The sequence below is a fragment of the Acinonyx jubatus genome, chromosome B4 (assembly GCF_027475565.1).
Source record: "Acinonyx jubatus isolate Ajub_Pintada_27869175 chromosome B4, VMU_Ajub_asm_v1.0, whole genome shotgun sequence".
Taxonomy (NCBI): domain Eukaryota; kingdom Metazoa; phylum Chordata; class Mammalia; order Carnivora; family Felidae; genus Acinonyx; species Acinonyx jubatus.
In genome coordinates, this window is record NC_069387.1 from 833,044 (window position 1) to 851,846 (window position 18,803).

General features: G+C 46.2%; 1 protein-coding gene across 3 annotated transcripts in view; it reads right to left on the reverse strand.

Annotated features, from left to right (window-relative positions):
• Positions 1-18,803, reverse strand: part of LARP4B (La ribonucleoprotein 4B) — a 91,752-nt gene that overhangs the window by 48,870 nt on the left and 24,079 nt on the right. For 2 of the 3 annotated variants that reach the window (XM_053225187.1, XM_027073301.2), the window contains exons 2-5: positions 18,269-18,403; positions 17,564-17,623; positions 1,459-1,609; positions 1,077-1,217 (exon numbers count right to left, since the gene is read on the reverse strand). In XM_053225187.1, coding sequence (XP_053081162.1) covers positions 1,077-1,217; positions 1,459-1,609; positions 17,564-17,623; positions 18,269-18,349 — 433 coding nt within the window. In that variant the 5' untranslated portion in view covers positions 18,350-18,403. Of the gene's footprint in view, positions 1-1,076; positions 1,218-1,458; positions 1,610-5,438; positions 7,111-17,563; positions 17,624-18,268; positions 18,404-18,803 lie in introns of those variants that run through there. The other variant, XM_015075265.3, reaches the window with a different exon arrangement.

Sequence of the window (18,803 nt, forward strand, 5' to 3'; positions counted from 1 at the left end):
GGGAGTCTGTGACCCCGAACTGACGATGAGAGCATTCCACGTGCTACCCATTTTGTTCAGCCACCTGCGCCCACCTGCTCAGGGGTCAGCACGTGGCAGGTAGAGAGCTGACGCAAGGAAGTAACCGAGGAGACGCTCTGGGTGCTGCAGGCGGAGCCAGATCACAGCGGGGGCCACCAGCAACAAGTGCCAGCAGCCACAGTGCAGGCGCGATGTGCCCGGGGCTCACCCTCCCCCGGAAAAACACACACACACACACACACACACACACACACACACACACGCACGCACACACGCTGCTGGACTACGGAAGTCTGATAAGCAAGACGTGCAATGAGTTGTGTTCACAGATCGCCTCCCGGTAAGAATGCGGCAGCGGCGCCGAGGGAAGGGGGCCCTTCTCTAGCTCAGGTGTAGCTCCAGACAGTCACCCGGGACACCAGATGCACTCATGGTGCGGTGCGTCTGCTCCGCTCTACCAGATTCCCAGTAGATAATCTAGGGGAGTTATTTCTCTCACTCTGGTGGCCCCATCCAATGGTTAGTGAGGAGAGAGTGGCCTGCCCCACAGTCTGCTGGCGCTCTGAACTGTGAGTCGTCTCTTAGATGACAGTGGAATCAAAATTGGAGGTGAGCCATCCATGCCCCATCACCCCTGGGTACTTCTACGCTGGCCACATCCTGGCCCCAAAGAGAACTGCTCTGTTCCTTCTTCTGAAAACAGCCTTCAATACTCCCTTCCGCGGAAAACCAACTTCCTTTGGGGCTGACTCTCTATTTCAATACTCACGTTCCTTTTCTGTACTTCTACCAACACCTGGACCTATGGCTCATCTTCTGCTTCTCCTGATTAAACCAGACCCACCTTTCAGGAACTGCTCAGATCTTAAATGCCTTGTGGCACCTTGCCAACCAGAACTCATCTCTGTATCCAGAAAAGAGGGAGTTCAAAGTAGAATCAAAGGAAGCAGTGAAAGGCAACAACGTTTAGAGGAAGATTTAAGAAGCTCAATTTTAAAAAGCAACATAAAACAGTCCTCAGTGTATATAAAAATGAATTCACGAAAGAGCTTTACCAGTCTCGCTGTTTTCCGGCGGAGATTCATACTCTGAGCGGTCCAGAGCCGACGTGCTCACAGCTGGTCGGTCCGGCTCCTGCAAATCCGACAGCGCCACACTCTCATGACCTTTGTCACCATCACCATTGGCATCCAATCCTGGAATTAGGAATATTACCCCAAAGGGCAGGATTAGAAGAATAAATTTCTCTTAAAACAAAACAAGCAAAACACAGGCTTAACAGTTGCAGTTACTTGAGTTTTTTTAACTTGATTGTGACAGATCTCTTGGCTCTTAAATACAGTAACAAACCAGGACACAAATCTTAATTGGTAATTTCTTAAAGACCAAGCCTTGAGGGCAAAGGCCCTCCTCAGCACCAGCAGGCTCCAGACTCACCCTCCTGGCCGCAGGCTGTGCAAGGCCCAGCCGGCTCCTCCCAGTTTGCACTCACACCGCCATCCGCCGCACTGCCCGCTTCCAAACGCAGCACGGGGGTCCCCCACACTTTAGCATTAGGGTTTAGCTCTGAAACCTTGGCTGTCGGTACCTAGGGGAAAATACAACGTATACATTTGTATCCCAATTCTAAACAAACACAATTTTACTCATTAATTTAGACCTGAAACGCCTCTACATGAGAGAATTACACGTGCAAAGTAACCAAGTTGATGCACTGAGCTGGGCCTCATTCACCATCAGGTTCCTCATTTCCTACTAAGTGCAGGCTCTCGAGAAACTACAAATGAAAGACGAGGTCCCCAACTTCATGAAGATTCAATAAATAACTGGGGATCCAACTGTCATCTCTGTTCTAGACAACCCAACACAATTCACAGATTTACAGAGACGAACAGAATGTAGATGGATAAAGTTCATACGTCACAGACCTCACTACCGTCCCTCGGCATTTACATGTTTTCGGTCTGTTTTTTCTTTTGTCTTAACCCCTGCCCGTCTCTCTCCTAGTCCAATGCCGCTGTACAGCCTGGGTGCCGAGCAGACTCTCCACCGTGCAACCACACACATCCAGCTTTCCCACATTACTGTATTCAAGCCACCAAACTGGCCCCCTGAGCTCGTGTACACACTGCATGCTCTCTAAGGTCTTACCACTAACCTGGGTCTCCCCCGCCGGTGGCACCCATGCAGCTAACTGCCCCGAGCATTCCCAACACAGACCCACGTGGTCCTAGGAGCGCGGCGCCCGGAGGCAACACACTCGCAGCCACTGCGGTGCTCCTCTTGCTACATACAACACGTCTGTCTGGCCCACGAGCCCACATAAACTCCTGTATGTCCCTTTGGCTGGCCACTGTATCGCTCATATCTGGCAGCCCTGACCTCAGGACAGACGTGCCCGAGAAATACGCTGAGGAACGAATGTGTCATACGCAACACAAAACTTGCATGTTCCACTATCCAAGGAATTGTGCAAAGTCTTAGGCCACAACTGAGGGGAAACCTATCCTTATGTAATTTACTACTCCTTAAGCAGTAGATGCTCAAATCCAAATCAAGTGTTAGGAACTTAACACAACTTTAAGCAGTTAACCAGTATTCAAGCGATCCTCTTGAGTGACAAGGGACGAAAGAATGGAGACGTGTGATCAGGAGCAGATGACAGGAAGACTACCTCTGAGTCTGCTAGATGCCAGGTGCACTCTATGCACCTTCCTGGGCTTCATCGCGACAACCCTGACAGTCTCACAAGTAGGAGACCAAGGCAAACAGAGGTGAAGCAACCTGCTCACAAAGAGAGTAAGCAGAAGACCGTCCTAACCCCGGCAAAAACGGAACACTGTCAAGTGTTCATTACCGTCTTGTAATTCACATGAAGAACAGCTTGCCCCCATCGTATGTGAGGCGTGGGGCTTCTCCTGCGGTCACGTGGGACTCTCAGTGCCTGTCGACAACTCACGCTTCACCTGCCTGGCTACCTGTCTTGCTTCTCCACTGAAAATTCAGGGCCAAGCAGTGGTTATTAAAACCAAACGTGAGCTGACCTTAACAGCTGCGTCCTGAGGCGACTTCACATAAATGACCAACACCACTCTTTCCGAGTACAGCATCCACAAATCCTGACGCTCTAAAGAAACTCAACCCCCCAACGCTAGGCTCCATAAAGCAAACCTACTGATTCACACACCTGTGTGTCCTGGACAGGAGAAAGCACGGCCCCACCAATGGCCTCCGGAGTAGGGAGTGAGGGTAACTAGGATCAGAGAAGGGAAAAGGATTGGGGATAAAGTATAAAGTAGGTGACACGGTGGGGAAGGAAAGCGGCCAACCCTTCATCTCAAATTAGCACCGCCCGCTCTTCGATCGGCCGCCGAACCATCACTCGGAGCAGCCCACTGGCTTCTGAAGTGTCTGCCCCTCTGGTTCTTCCACCTGCAAACTGGACCCGGATGAGAAAGACGTGCACCTGGGCACAGAGACAAGAAGGTCCGAAGAGAAAGCCCCACGTTAAATGTACTCGAACTAGGAGCCCACCCAGACACACGTCACAGCTGAAGAGCCACTTCGGAGCAGGACACACAGACCTCACAGGAAGGGCAGGCGGCCCCAGGGTCTGCGTGGGCACCACACTGGACCCCGGCACGTGGACCCCAGCAGCTGACCGGCAAGCACACCCGCTTTCGTACACAATCATGTGTGTATCACTCAAAGGCCGAATTTTCTAGTGTTTTGCCTCCACAATTCAAGAAGTGAGCAATAAGTTGCATGTAACTCTTTCTGGCAAAACTCCCAAATGTGGGAATGGAAAGGAAAAAGAGAGGGTTAATGGTTAATTCCCTAAGTAGTAGGGTTAAATTTATTCTTATTTTCACATCATTGGCATTAACATTTGAACCACATCTATCTCCTTACTATCATCAATCATTTTTTTTGCCTAATGCAACAAAAATCACTAATAATAAACTAGTATCAAGAAGACAAGTAACAAATGTTGGCGAGGATGTGGAGAAAGGGGAACCTCGTGCACTGTCGGAGGGAATGTAAACCGTGCAGCCGCCCTGGAGAACAGTCTGGAGGTTCCTCAAACAACTGAAAATAGAAACACCAAATGATCTAGCAATCCCACTTCTGGAGATTTACCCTGAGGAAAACAGAAATACTAATTTGAAGAAAATATAGGCACCCGTGTTCACTGCAGTATTATTTACAGTGGCCAAGATACGGAAGCAACCTAAGTGTCTCCTGATAGATGAACAGATGAAGAGGTTGTGTGTGTGTGTGTGTGTGTGTGTGTGTGTGTGTTGTGTACATACACAGCGTAAAGGGACTCTAACACCCTGCCATCTGTGACAACATGGATGCACACAGGGAGCATTATGCTAAGTGATGTAAGTCAGACAAAGATAAATACCATATGACCTCACTCATATGTGGAATCTAAGAACAAACAAAGAGACCGAGCTCACAGAACAAATTGGTGGCTGCCAGAGGTGGGGATGGGGGTTGGGAAAATGGGTGAACTGTTTTTTGTCTCAGTTTAAACAAGCTGAATCTATAAATAAATATACGTAATATATACTTATTTATTTTATAAATAATTCTACAAATATTATAAATTATAAGTATTTTATAAATAATAATATATATATTTATAAATAAATATAAATGAGATTTGCTGTTAGAAATACGCCTCTCAATTATGCATGTCCAAAAAGACTGCCTTAAGGGCAAGAGTAACTTCATGTTTGTTCAATGTTTGCACTTAGTACAGACTGTCTGCAAAGACACTCAAATTAGCTGCCCATTACAGCAGCTTCTATGAAGCTTCTTCCAATTGAGCAGGGCCTGCCTGGGCACCGTGGTCGGAAAGCCCTTGCAGGTGCTTCCAACTGACAGGAGACAGATTTCAGAGCCAGGTAAAGCAGCAAATTTGACCTGCCTCGTGCAGGTCCCACACAAAAGTAAGAGAAAGCATAGGTTTTGAGTCTTCTATACTGTCCAAGTGCGGCCTTTCAGAAATGACGTTAAAATTCAACGGGCAGATGTCTACCCTGCACCAGTCAGGCGGTGTGAGGAAGGACAGAGGCCGCACAGGCTCAGGTGCACACACAAAACATCCACACACAGAAGGGGGGCTGCACCAAGCTGCGACTGATGGCCAGCAGTGCTGGGTTCAGTGCTGACAAGAGCTGACGCACAAACTCGGGCTTAAATACACTGAACAGTAAACTGAGTCACGCTCTCCAGTTTGAAAATGGTTAAGCTGATGCTACAGTAACTCATATCCTCATAGGAACATTCAAATGACTGCTCATTGCTTAAAAAAAAAACAACAAACTCAGTGACAGTTAAAAGCAATCAAAACAAAACGCTAGCATTTCCCAGCACCATAATAAAAACTGCTAAAACATACTTACTAAATGTCCGCCTCTATTCTGCCATCCCCAAATTGCAGCGTCTTCTGCCACTGGTAGCTGATATGGGGGCTTCTCCATCCAGAACAAAGCGACCTCTAAGTCTGGCGGCTTCCTGTGCAGACACTCATCAGGCATCTGTTCCTCTTCTAAAGCGTCTTTCCCAACTGCACGAGCCCACGGACAGCCCTCTGGATAGCTGGTGCAGCCGTCAGCCAGTCCTCCGGAAAATGTCTGACTCGCAAACCCTCCCACTGGGTAACAGGTGAGTCCACTCGAAAACTGGGAGTACCATCCCTCTGGGAAGCCCTGCAACCCTCCTCTTGCGAGACTTCCAGGTATTGTCACGGCGTCTTCTGTGAGTGACAGAACGTGGTCCCCACAGTGTGGTGCCAGCATTTCTGCACCGCCACCTGGGATGGCGGGAACGACCTGTAGCGCCTGGCGAGGAGGGTCTGTGGATCTGTCCACGTGGGCAGGATCAACACCGATCACACAGGAATATCCCTCAAGAGTCTCACCTAACTCCATTTCTCCAAAAGTCACCTGAGGGCTTCCCACAAAAGCCACTCCGCTGCTAAATGCAAGGCCATCAAACGTGGGCTCGGCACCTCTTAGCTGCAGACAGGGAGCGCGCATGCTTGTCCCACGCCTGTCGAGGCTGCCCATCTCCCCTCCCTTACCTGCTAGTGCTGGCCTGCTTGTCCCCGACGTGCTGCCACCCGAGGTGTCAGAACCTTCCTCCGCCAACTCTGAGAAACGCTGCTCCGGTCCTGGTCCCGCATTTTCACCGCTGTTAGCAGAGTCCTTCTCTTCAAGTACTTGTGACCTCTGCTCACCTGAACTTGAACTCTGGTGTAGACGTGGCACAGGATCAAGAACTTCATGTCTGTGGTCCTTCACTCCACAGGCTTCATCACTTGCTTCTCCGTGGCTGGTTCTAGCACCAGGGCGCTCTGTTCTGTCGGACCTACTATGAGCCCGTGTGTCCTGACTGGCTGCTGCCCTGCGTGCTGCTGTACTGGTGTCCCAGTTAAAGGTGGCTTTCCAGTCTGACTTTGCCTTTCCTCCGACGTTCTCACTGGTCTCTCTGAGACTGGCTTTCAGGGACTCTCTGCCGGCACCTGCTAATCTTTGCTGGTCACTCTCTGCACTCTTCACACACATTTCATCTTCTGTTTTAAAATTCCGGCCAGTTTCACTTTCTTCTTCAGTGCAGGCGAAAACAAACGTGGAAGAGACAGAGTTACTCTTAAGACATCTGGAGCCATCAAGAGCCTTCCCATCCGGGGGCACTTCCCGCGAGCTTCTGAGGGCCGGGGCACCCATTCTTTGGAATACTCGCTCCGTGTTTGTGTCGGGCGGTGCACCAGTTAAATCACAGATACGTGCTTCAGCCTTGCCAGGCCCGGGATCCACACGCGGGTCTACCGGATGTGAAGATCTCCGTTCAAAAGCCCTCTGTCCACGACCCTCATCTGCAAAAATGCTCATTTTATCCTTATCCCGAGAAGATGAACAATTCTCAATCTGCAAAGACAATTCTTTATCTGCAAGCTGCATGCTCCCACGTTTCAGGCTGCAGCCAGCCCATCGCTGCCTCTCGACCATCGCTGGACCCGGGGAGTGTTCTGGTCCAGGATCACCAGGTCTCTCAGGGGCTACTTCCTGGAAACTGGCATGAACGGGAAGACACTCATTTCCGAAGCTCAGGGGAGGAAAACACCTGTGTGAACTTAGGTCAACCCTACCTAGACGTATGAAGAGACTGTCTGGTCTGCCAGCATCGGAGCTGAAGTAATCGTTGCCTTTTAGCAGTCTGACAGAATTATTTTCTCTTTCCTTTTCAGAGTTTACACCCCGACCTCCACGGGCTGCTACAGCCCCAGATCCCCCACTTCCTGCAAGCAAATCAGCATGTGAACCTCGCGTCGGACTCACCAGTTCCTGACTCCACTCCTCGCTCTCTTCGGGGATGGCGTGCACGCGTCCTAGCGAGCCAGTGTGTGTGTCACTACTAAACTCAGTGAGCACGCCCACTTGACATGAGGCGCTGCTCTCGGTGTAATCGTTAGGGAACCCGGGGCAAGCATGTGCCCTTAAAGACACGGTCAGAAGTTCACGACCAGGGCGAGTACTTCCCTTAAAGGCTTCCTTCATTCCCCCCGGACCCGGCAGGCCCCATGGGGCCAGCTCTCCCCGCGGTGCATCTAACCGCCCTGGGCCCCGCACAGCTTTCTCTGGAGGCCGGGACCCCCCGCGAGTCCCCTCTGCGGGGACAGCTGACCAACCGTCTTCTACCGCAGCTGCTCCACATGCGGGGGCCCCTGGCTCAGCGGCAGCGTCCAGGCAGGCGGGATCTACGACACAAATGCTGTAAAACTCGCTCCCTCTCCAATCCCTGTGTGCCTTGTGACCGACACGCACACGGTCTTCGCCCTTCATCTCCCTACCTGCCCAGCGTGGACGGGCGGCACCACTGCCGATTTCAACGGCCACCACTCGTCTCCCCTCTGGCACCGGGTCGGGCTGGGTGGCCGGGGAAGGGCCCAGACGGCTCCGGTAGGAGGGCAGCAGGGCACCAAAAGGACACTCATCCCCTTTGGAGCAAACACCTTCAGAGAAGCCCGGGTCACTGACAGCGCCCGCACGGCGGGCATCCGAGACACCGTCCCGACCCTGCTCGACAGCAACAGTTTCCGAATTCTTGTCACTCCCGCGTGAGCGTCCGCACCGAGTGCGGGGTGGGGACCCCAGGGAGAAAGCAGAGCCCGCCGAGCGACCCCGCAGACCCCGCAGACCCTGCAGACCGGGCCCGTGGGGCTTCTCCCCTTCAAGGGCATCAAATAATGAGGACAGAGCTGTGCTCCTCTGGCTCTCCGGCTCCGCCTCCTCCACAGATTTCTGCAACAGGCCGGCTTTTTCCCCGTCATTGTCGCCACCGAGTTCCCTGCTGAAGCAACAACCCATGTCTGAAAGCTCGCACGCTCGCATAACACGCCCGGCCTTCTCGCAGCCTCCACAGGCACGTCTCGGGGAACCTGCTCTGGTTTCCGCCGGAGGCCAACACCCAGATCCCAAAATAGCCCCTTGCACGACAGTCACATGCCCCTGCCACTCAAATCCAAAATCCTAAGTGCCACAGGCCCTGCCCAGCAGCCAGCCTCCTCCACACACTAAAACCCAAACAACACATGGATTCCAAAGATTCAGACTCAGAAAAGCGACAAATAATTTTCACATTATTTTTCCCATTCTCATAAACTCAATTAGAAAAATGCTATAATTGTTATACGAGCCAGAACAAGACACTTCAGACTCCTGCCTTTTCCAGTGTTTCCACATTCTCTGAATTCTGTATCAGGGGATGTGGCAGCCACAGAGGCTGGCATGCATGCTCCCCAAAGAGTGCTCTTTAGGGTGTACAGGCAGTAGAATTGCACCTCATTCTCTGCCTCTGAGCCTGAGGTCTGTGGGCGTGGAGGAGATTCGCACAAGAGAGGCACAAGGTTGGAGCCGGAGCGGTGTCCTTAGGGATGCACGGTGAAAGACACATTGTCTCGGATTTGCTTTAAAACACCCCAGCAAGTAAAGAAACACATACCTACAATTTTTATAAAGCATGTGCGTGTGTGTGCGTGTGCATGTGTGTGTGGACGAAAGGAAGAGGTAGCAAAATGAGAGGGGGAAACTGTTCAAGTTCACAATGGGCACACATGGTTCACTTAATTATTCTTACTTGCACAGAGCTCTAAACATTCTCCTTAAGAGAAAGGAAAGAGCGAGGCACCTGGGTGGCTCGATTAAGCGTCTGACTCCGGTTCAGGTCTTGATCTCCCAATTCACGAGTTTGAGCCTCGCATCAGGCTCTCTGCTGCTAGCGCAGAGCCTGCTTCAGATCCTCTGTCTGTCCCCTTCACACACGCTCGCTCTCTCTCAAGACTAAACATTTAAAAAAGAGAGAGGGAGAAAGGAAAGAGCAAGAGAAAAAGAGGAAAAAAAGAAAACCAACACCCACCAGGCCAGGACCAGGACCAGGAAGTCCCTCAAAAGTTCCCACTCCTGATGGAGGTATCTGCCCAGGTGTGAAGCTGTTTGTGTCACTACACATGTAAGCTTTGGCAAGTAATCTGATCTCGGCCTGTTTTCCCACTTGTAAAATGGGACCAAAAGCAACACCTATTTTACAGAGCTGCCGTGAAGACAGTAAGTAAAATACTCAGAACGGAACCCTAACAAATTCTGGCCCAGCCCACTTCTACAATCTCCTCTTTCTCTACGATGCCATCCTCCTTACCTTCTCTCTCTCTTCCAGAGAACTCACCCAACCAACCCCAGCATGGCCCATCTTTCCTCGAACCATCCATCATGTCTCCCACTCCCACCATCCTTCCTAAGGCCAGCCCTCCCAACTACGCAAGATGACCGCTTCCCATCCCCACACGCTGGCTGCTCTTTATGCCTCTAGGAAAGCATTCTAACAGAAGTCTTGGTGCCTGTAACATCAGCTACTTCAAACCAGGATCTGTGGTGGCTGATGCAACCACAAAATTTTATTATTTTTTTTTTTAAAGTAATCTCTACCTTCAATGTGGAGCTCGAACTCACAACCCTGAGATTAAGTGTCGCATGTTCTACCAACTGAGCCTGCCAGGTGCCCCCTAATACATTCTTCTTATTTTTTAATATTACAAACACAAAATTTTAAAGATATGCTCACGTGTGCACATAAGGTTAGTAGCACAGTGGCACTGTGTGACAATACTTAAATTGACCTACTCTACCAGAAAGAGAGTTGGATTTAAAATGTTACAAATTCATTCATGCCTGGTAAGAGCCAAGTATCTCCAAGTATGCCTCAGACACAAATTGGCAAAAGCTATGGGAAAGTCGTTCACACGGCATTCAGCAGCTCAGGCTGTGGTAAATTCAAAGGAACCCTGGGTAAGCAGACCACAAGTACCTGGTGAAGCAGCTTTAGTTCCAGCAAAACATCACTTGCCACACTAAATGAACATCATAAATTTGCATTTTACTGGTTTGGGCAATCAAGTTTTATATTTGGTAAAAATTACATGCATTAAGAGTTTATCAGTAGTTCTATATATTATTAGAAAAACAATTTAACAACAACCTAGAAAAAATTCTCATTTAAAAGGTTACAAAAAGTCACGCAAAATGGTGAACTAAGAAGCTCAAAGCTTCTAAACTCCCCTACAGAAATATCAAGAAAACAACCAGAAGCTTCTAAACCAACTCTATAGGGAGCTCTGAAAAAGAATCACAGGTTTATGGCAACTAAGCAAACACACAGCAAGAAAAAACTCTCCATGGGGCGTCTGGGTGCTCAGTTGGTTAAACGTCCTACTCCGGATCTCAGGGTCATGAGTTCAAGCCCTGCACTGAACAAGGAAGGAAAGAAGGAAAGAAGGAAAGGAAGGAAGGAAGGGAGGGAGGAAGGAAAAAAGGAAGGAAGGAGAAAAAAAGAGAGAGAGAGAGAGAGAGAGAGAGAATGCTCTCCTCCACATGGTAGGCATTTCTGTGGCATGGTGTGGTCTTGGTCTAGGGGGCTCCCAGACCCCACCCCGCCGGAACTCTGCAGAGGGAACAGAGTAAAACCTTATCTGCAAATTAGTGTGTACATGTGTTCAATCCTAGCTGGAGTTTTCCCTGTCTCACATAACTCAGAACACAAATGGGAAGTGGCAGGCAATGCTCATAAAAGCTGTAAGGCAGCTTCAAAATCACACCCCCCTGGGGCAAGGGGTTACCGGTGGAGACACAACCAGAAACCACGTGAAGCTCAAAAAGAATAGGGTGCAACTCTTTGGGAAATCAGGGCAATCAAAAGCAGCCATGTATATGGGAAATTCTGAAAGCCACATCCAGTCAAGACATACGCTCAAAAAAAGTCCTGAGAAGACCTTAGGTTTTCACCTCAGGTTGATCCCTAGTCTCCAACCAAGCTGAACTACTCAGTGATGAACTGTCTCAGAACAGAGGCAGTATGAAGACTGGGAAGGGTAACTGTACTCTCTCTTGTTTTGGAGGGGGAAGAAGGTGTCTGGTCTGTTTCAGTTCATGGTATTAAAGGAAATCTGTCAAAATATTAGCTGAACACAAGTCAAAGCAACAGAGACTTCAGCGAACACATACGAAAGGGAATAATCTCTCCAAATTAGCTTGGAAAAGTCTCAAAACAATGAGACGTCATACACGTTATAAATAAAATCAGGAGTGCCTGGGTGGCTCAGTCAGTTAGGCGTTCGGCTTCAGCTCAGGTCATGATCTCCCAGTTTGTTGGTCTGGGCCCCACATCAGGCTCTGTGCTGACGCTCAGAGCCTAGAATCTGCTTTGGAATCTATGTCTGTCTGTCTGTCTGTCTGTCTCTCTCTCTCTCTCTCTCTCTCTCTCTCTCTCTGTGTGTGTGTGTGTGTGTGTGTGTGTGTGTGTGTGTCTCACCTGCTTGTGCTGTCTCTGTCTCTCAAAAATAAACATTTAAAAATAAATAAATAAAATCAAACACCCAATTCTCAGCAAGAACAACAAAAAATCACAAGGCATGCAAAGAAACAGGAAAACATGGCTCATTCAAAGGAACAGAATTCACTGTCCCTGAGAAAGCTCAGACATGGGATTTATTCCACAAAGACTTTAAAACAATCATCTTGGGGTGCCTGGGTGGCTCAGTTGGTTAAGTGTTGGACTTCAGCTCAGGTCATGATCTCACAGTCAGTGAGTTCAAGCCCCACGTCGGGCGCTGTGGCTGACAGCTCAGAGCCTGGAGCCTGCTTTGTATTCTGTGCCTCCCTCTCTCTCTTTCTCAAAAATAACAAACATTAAAACATTTTTTTTCAAAAAAAACAACAATCATCTTAAGGGCTCCTGGGTGGCTCAGTCAGTTGAGCATCTGATTCTTGATTTCGGCTCAGGCCATGATCCCAGGGTCCTAAGATCAAGCCCCATGTTGGGCTCCACACTGCTCATGAAGCCTGCTGAAGATTCTTTCTTTCATCTCTCTCTGCACCTCACCCACTCACACACACGAGCATGCTCTCCCACTCTCTAAATATTTAAAGCAAGCAAATAAAAACATAATCACCTTAAATATGCTCAAAGAGCTGAGGAAAAACACGGACAAGGAACTAAAGTTAATCAATAAAACAATATAGGAACAAAACAGGAGTATCAACAGAGAGAGATTTATTAAAAAAAAAAAAAAAAAGCAAACAGAAATATTCTGGAGCTGAACGGTACAATCACTGAACTGAAAAATTCACTAGAGGGGTTCAACAGCAGACTTGGCAGAAGAATCAACAAATGTGAACAAGGGACAAACGGAATTATCTAAAGGAGCAAAAGAAAAAAGAGGAAATGAGTGGAGCCTAAAGGATTTATGAGACACCAACCAGAGGTCCAACACACGTACTGTGGGGGCCCCATGGTGGGGGCAGGAGAGGAAGGGCAAGAGAGCATTTGAAGGAACAGTGGCCAAAACTTCCCAAATTTGATGAAGTACAGGAATTTACAAATCCCAAATCTCAACAAACATAAAGCAGAATAAACCCAAAGAGACCCGTACCAAGACACATTACAATCACACTGTCAAAAAACAAAGAATCTTTAAAGCAGCAAGAAAAAACTCCTTGTCAAGTACAAGAGGTCCTCAATAAGAACGTTAGCCAATTTAGCACGAGAAACCTTGCAGGAAGAAAGGCAGTGGGTGATCAAGTGCAGACAGAAAACACTGTCCATTGAGAAGTCCTTATCCAGCAAAACTCCTCAAAACCGAAGAAGAAATTAAGACATTCCCAGATGAACAAAAGTTGAAGTAATTTGTTCACAGCAGGTCTGCCCTGGAGGAAAAGGTAAAGGAGTCCTTCAGGCTGCAGTGAAAACACAGGACACAGGAACTGGAGATTCTAGAAGACGCAGAGCTCTCTGGTGAAGGAGAAACAAGAACAGGCACAAGAGCCAGGATCACTGCCATTCTGCCTTACAGCTTCACTTTTTATTTTCTTCAGGATTAAAACTATCAATCGATATTGTTGGGCATAGTGACAAAGATGAAATGTGTGATACCAGTAACATAAGGGAGGGAGAGAACTTGACAGAAGTAGTTTCTGTGTGCTATTGAGGTTAAGGAGAAATCAATTTAAACTAGACAGTTGTAACTTTTGATGTTATATGTAATCCCTATGGTAAGCAGAAAGATATACAGATGATACATATAAAGGTAAGTTTGTAGAATAAATGACTAAACTGTCAATTATGCCATGTTGATGCTAATGAAACTTTTCAATTTAAGTATGCCTTGCAAAGTATCAATGAAGTACGTCACACAGTTCATGTCCTTATGTGTCTTAAAACTCCCAAGAGAAAACACATTAAAAAAATTTTTTTAATAACATGAAGAATAACTTCTTAAAATATAATCAAATACATAAGTAATACAGATGATTAGAAAAGGACGAATCAATGAAGAGAAAAGTTATAGCCAAGAATGCCCTTGTAGGACATAAAAACCATCAGGATAGGCAAAAATTATGGGGGGGGGGGGGGAGGGAGGACTGGATTTGACTCTATTACAAACAATAATTTGGTTACTTTTCAACTATATACCCTTAATCCATATTTACACTACTTTTTAAGTTTATTCATTTATTTTTGAGAATAGGGGAGGATCATGAGAGGGGGAGAGAGAATCCCCATGAAGCGGACTCCATGCTCAGTGCACAGTCCAACTTGGGGCTCGATCTCATAAACCATGAGATCATGACCTGAGCTGAAATCAAGAGTTGGACACTCAACCAACTGAGCCACCTGAGCCTCCCCATATTTACAATAGTTTTAACAGTCTTTTCTATATAATAAACTTATAAAATAAAACATCTATTTGTCTACTTCAAATTACATCTCAGGCTCTAACCTCTCTGCTGAGGTCCACCTGGCCCCACCTGCCCACTTCACTGCTTGCTTTAATTTCTAACAAGAGGATTTGCTCTCCACAAACCTTTACGTCTCCAGTTTTTTCCATCTCAAAAAAAAATGAAAATGCCATCCATCAAGTTGCTCAACGACCCCTGGTTTATCTTTTCCTCACCCCAACCTCTACATCCAATCATAACTTGAACCCACTTCCAAAATAAATTTGAAATCCACTCGTTCCTAGTCTGACCCACCACCATCACTTATAAGCTTTCATTCCTTACTAGTTTATTTGCTTTCTTTGCTTCCATGCTTGACTCACTGCAACCCATAATATATAAAAATGTAATGAGGCCAAAATAATCTTCCTAAAAGGTAAATCACACTATTCCCCACCTAAAATCCTCCATTTTTATTCCAAGTAATTTCATCCACTCAGAAACAATGCAAATTGTGCCACATGGCAAAGAGATGGATTTTGTCTGGGGTATTATTTTCCATTTGTTTCTCTTTTTCAATGAGGTAACAGATGCCAAAGAGGAAGTATCTTTGGATGTGGACTCTGAAGCCAGTTGCCTGGGTTCAAATCATGGTTCTGCCACACTGCAGTTGAGAAATCTTGAGGAAATGACTTAAGCCTCTTTGGGTCTCAGCTTCCTTTTGTCAAAGATCAATTTCTGATGCTCGCTGATTAGCTAGGGCTGTAGTAAACAGTTACTTCTCAGTAAGGTTTTATTTTGGGGGGGAGGAGGAGGAAGGAGCTGTATAATAAATACGATTAGTATTACCACCGGCCAAACGCAAAGCTGCCCCTGAATTGTTCAGACATTTATTTGGGCATCACTACGGCAATTCTCCTACTCACACCAACTCAGGGGAAAGACTGAACCTTCCAGAGACTGTGACACATGCTCACTCAGCAATCGAAATGACTGCAGACTGCTGAGCATCAACATCTGCAGCCACTAAACCCGCCACCGCATGCACACACTCAGGTGCACCGTGAAGAATGGCAGCCAGAAAGCTTTCAGAGCAATGCCATCTAGAGTAACGGGAAAGAAGTAACCGTGCAAATGCCGCAGAAACCAAATGGCTACAGGAAGAATGGCACCGTAACGTAAAGAAAACATACAACACCGGGTACAAGGAGACACACAGATGAAATCATGCCCTGTGGGAAAATGGGTGAAATTGATGTATGCTGATTACAGCTACATAAAAATGTGTGCACTCTTTGATTTTCTGTAAAGACGCTCAAGCTTGTTATAAATAAAGCTTTATTAAAGGACACACATGCTGTAAGCCCAGATGTCCCTTACGGCACCTTCTGGCTCCAGTATTTAAGGATTCTGTTATGACACGAAAAAGATAGGATAAGTAGGCAGACAGGGAAAGATGAGGACCTGAGGTCCCTGGATGGGGACACACCTTTCTTGGAACAATGCTGGGAGTGTCTGACTAGGGCCAACCCTGTCAGGCAAAAGGTCCCTCTTCAGAGTGTAACAGACACCACCACCACCACCTCAGGGTCCCCTCAGGAATTTGACAATCAAAATGCCTAACTCAAAAAAATGGGTCATAAAACTTATATAGGGGAAGCATGACCCGTCTGACTCCTCACTCAACTGCATCGAGACCATCGGAAGGGACAACCCACCACCTAGAGCTGCCAAGCCAATAAGGATGGGACCTGAGAAGGAACAAGGGGGAAGGGAAGGGAGACCAGAACCTTCTAAAACAAGGACCCTTGCCTAGAGTCACAGGCATTTGGAAAAGCCCCCTCTCCGTAAAGAGAGCTTTCCTACTATTCTTCCTTTCTGATCTTCTACTCTAATAAACTTGGGCCTGCTGCTCATTTTGCGTCCACCTCTTCATTCTTCAAAGTGGCGAGACAATGAATCCCAGGTATTGTGGTAAAAAATCCTGCAACACTGTGAAAACCTAAGTGTGCAACACCCTGTTAACACTGGTAAACAACATATCCACTTTACAAAGCCTCAGATCAGAGATGGGATCTGCCCAAGGGACACCAGGGGTCCTGAATACTAATCAGGGCTGGACCAAGAACTTGCCACATGTCTTTATAAGGCGTTAACTCTTAAAAATGACAAAGAACATAAGTGAGGCAGTACTAGTTGCAAATTATTTCTGCACAGAAATGAAATGCTGAGTTCTGGCTCAAGTGTTTCCATTCTCTTCTAGATAGGTCTTGTCTCAATACTTACCAACCAAGTGAAAAAACAGGCAAAAAAACCTCAGAAGCCAAAATCTAATTTTTAGCCCTGCAATACGTTTTAAAAAGGTATCTATCTGAATATTATGTTGGACTGTAAATCAACCATGGGAAGGAGGGAGATTAGTTCTAAAAAAAATTTTTTTTAAATGATTTCTGTATAATTTCCCTTAGACAACTAAAGGTCTTAAATTTAGAATTACTTAAAACATCATAGAATTCATTTAAAACATCAATACAATATACGAAAAAACTCTATTTCATAACAATGAAATAATATTTTGGAGGGTACCTTTCATTTTTAAAAATTCTACCTTATTAAAAGTAGATCAGCAATCCAGTCTCCTTCAATTTCTACATGAACTGCTTACAGTTTGGGGAAATAAATGAAGTTTACTATAAAGTTTATAACATTACTTTAAAAGTTTTCCTTTTCTTTTTTAAATTGTGCCTGGTTTATAAGATCACTTGGAAGACTGCCAAGCTAAGTGTAGCATGGCTCCAAACACACCTGACACAGGCACAGGAGGTTAAAGCAAGATTTAAAAACCAATGGATCTCCATTTCCTTATTCTTTCATTAACCACAACTAAAATGTGAAACCAATTTTCTTAGTAAAAGCTTACTGTAACTTGTGTACTTTAAAAAACACAGGTTTCAAAATGTAGAGCTAATCATATACATTCAGCAGATTATCAGTGAACACTAAAAACAATGTGATGAGTCTCTGACACTCAATGAACACAGGGCACACTGCGTCTAGAACTATACACACAGCACACACACACACACACAAGCCAGATGAGGATGTACGGTACTGAACAATTCCAACCCATGTGGGTCTCTCCCCCACTTCATCCCCCTTTCTTGGGAAACATCAATGTTTTCTAATTCTGTTACAGTAAATATTTGTTGTGAGGCAGTATCTGTGGGCCTCCACAGTGACTGATCTCAGAACTGAATTACCTGACTCAAAGCTGGGATGGAGCTGGTCTGAGAAGTGGTTTGAGATATGGGACCATTCATCTGTAAAATTGAAAACAGCAAACACACCATCATTACGATATAAAGCAGCATTTTCAAACCACAATGATTTAGCAAAAACAAAACCCACTGAGGAAAACACATTTTTACATGACAAAGAAATTCAGTGAGATATTCAGAAAGAGGTAGGAGCCTTGAAACTTAAAATATCTTAAAATTCTGCCTGACCACCGTAATTAAAATTCCTTATAACTTCAGTGGGGAAAACTAAGAAAAATCTGTTTTTTGCTTGACATGATAAAATCTTAAAATAAACAAAAGCAATCAAAATAAAAAATTTATAATTAATTCTTTAAATACATTATTTAAATTAATTCTTTACATACACACCAGTACAACACGTACAATGTTATTGAAGTATTTATAAATCACTGCATTTTTCTTAGGAATTTAAAATCCAAAAGCTCTAAGCGTCTAAAGCTATTTGTTTTCTCTATCACCTAAGTACTTACAGCTTCCTCTACTAAGCTACCCATAAACTGATTCAGAATATAACTCCTATATTTAGCTTATAAGATATGCCAGAGTTACTACTTTGATTTACTTCTGAAATCCAAAGGAGCATCTGTTAGCAGAAGAGGAGGAGAGGAAGGCATCAGGCCAATTCTGGCCTCGACCCGCACTCACCAGATGAGCACTGTCTTTCCCTTCCTGGACTCGCTGGCCCTGCGGTTCAGCCACGACCTTAGTGTCCTGATCAGAAGTCATGAGCTGTTTACTTGGTGGCCGCACTGGGAGAAGCTGAGTGGCCAGCGAAGGATGCTGTGGAACGACAAAGACAGCACATCAGTAACTGGAAGTACGGAACACCAGGGGCTCTTACAATTAAGTGACTAGGAAGTCTGCAAACCCTCAGGTTTTCATGTGCTTATCCCTCTGGAGCCTCAGCAGTTCAAAGAAATCTGCCGGCGATTTACACCTTTGTACTAAGCCAAGAATATACCAAGACTAGAAATCATGTGCTAACACATACAAACCCACTGACGCCCACAAAACCATTTTTTTAAAAACGGAAAATTACAAAACTAACAGAACTCCCATTTGTGATCTGATGAATCCCAAATTTGTATGTACGTATCATTTTTGACTAGCACCATCAATTTCATTTTCTTCCAGGACAACAGTTATCAAGAACTGAACAGTAAGTAGTTGAAAAGGAATC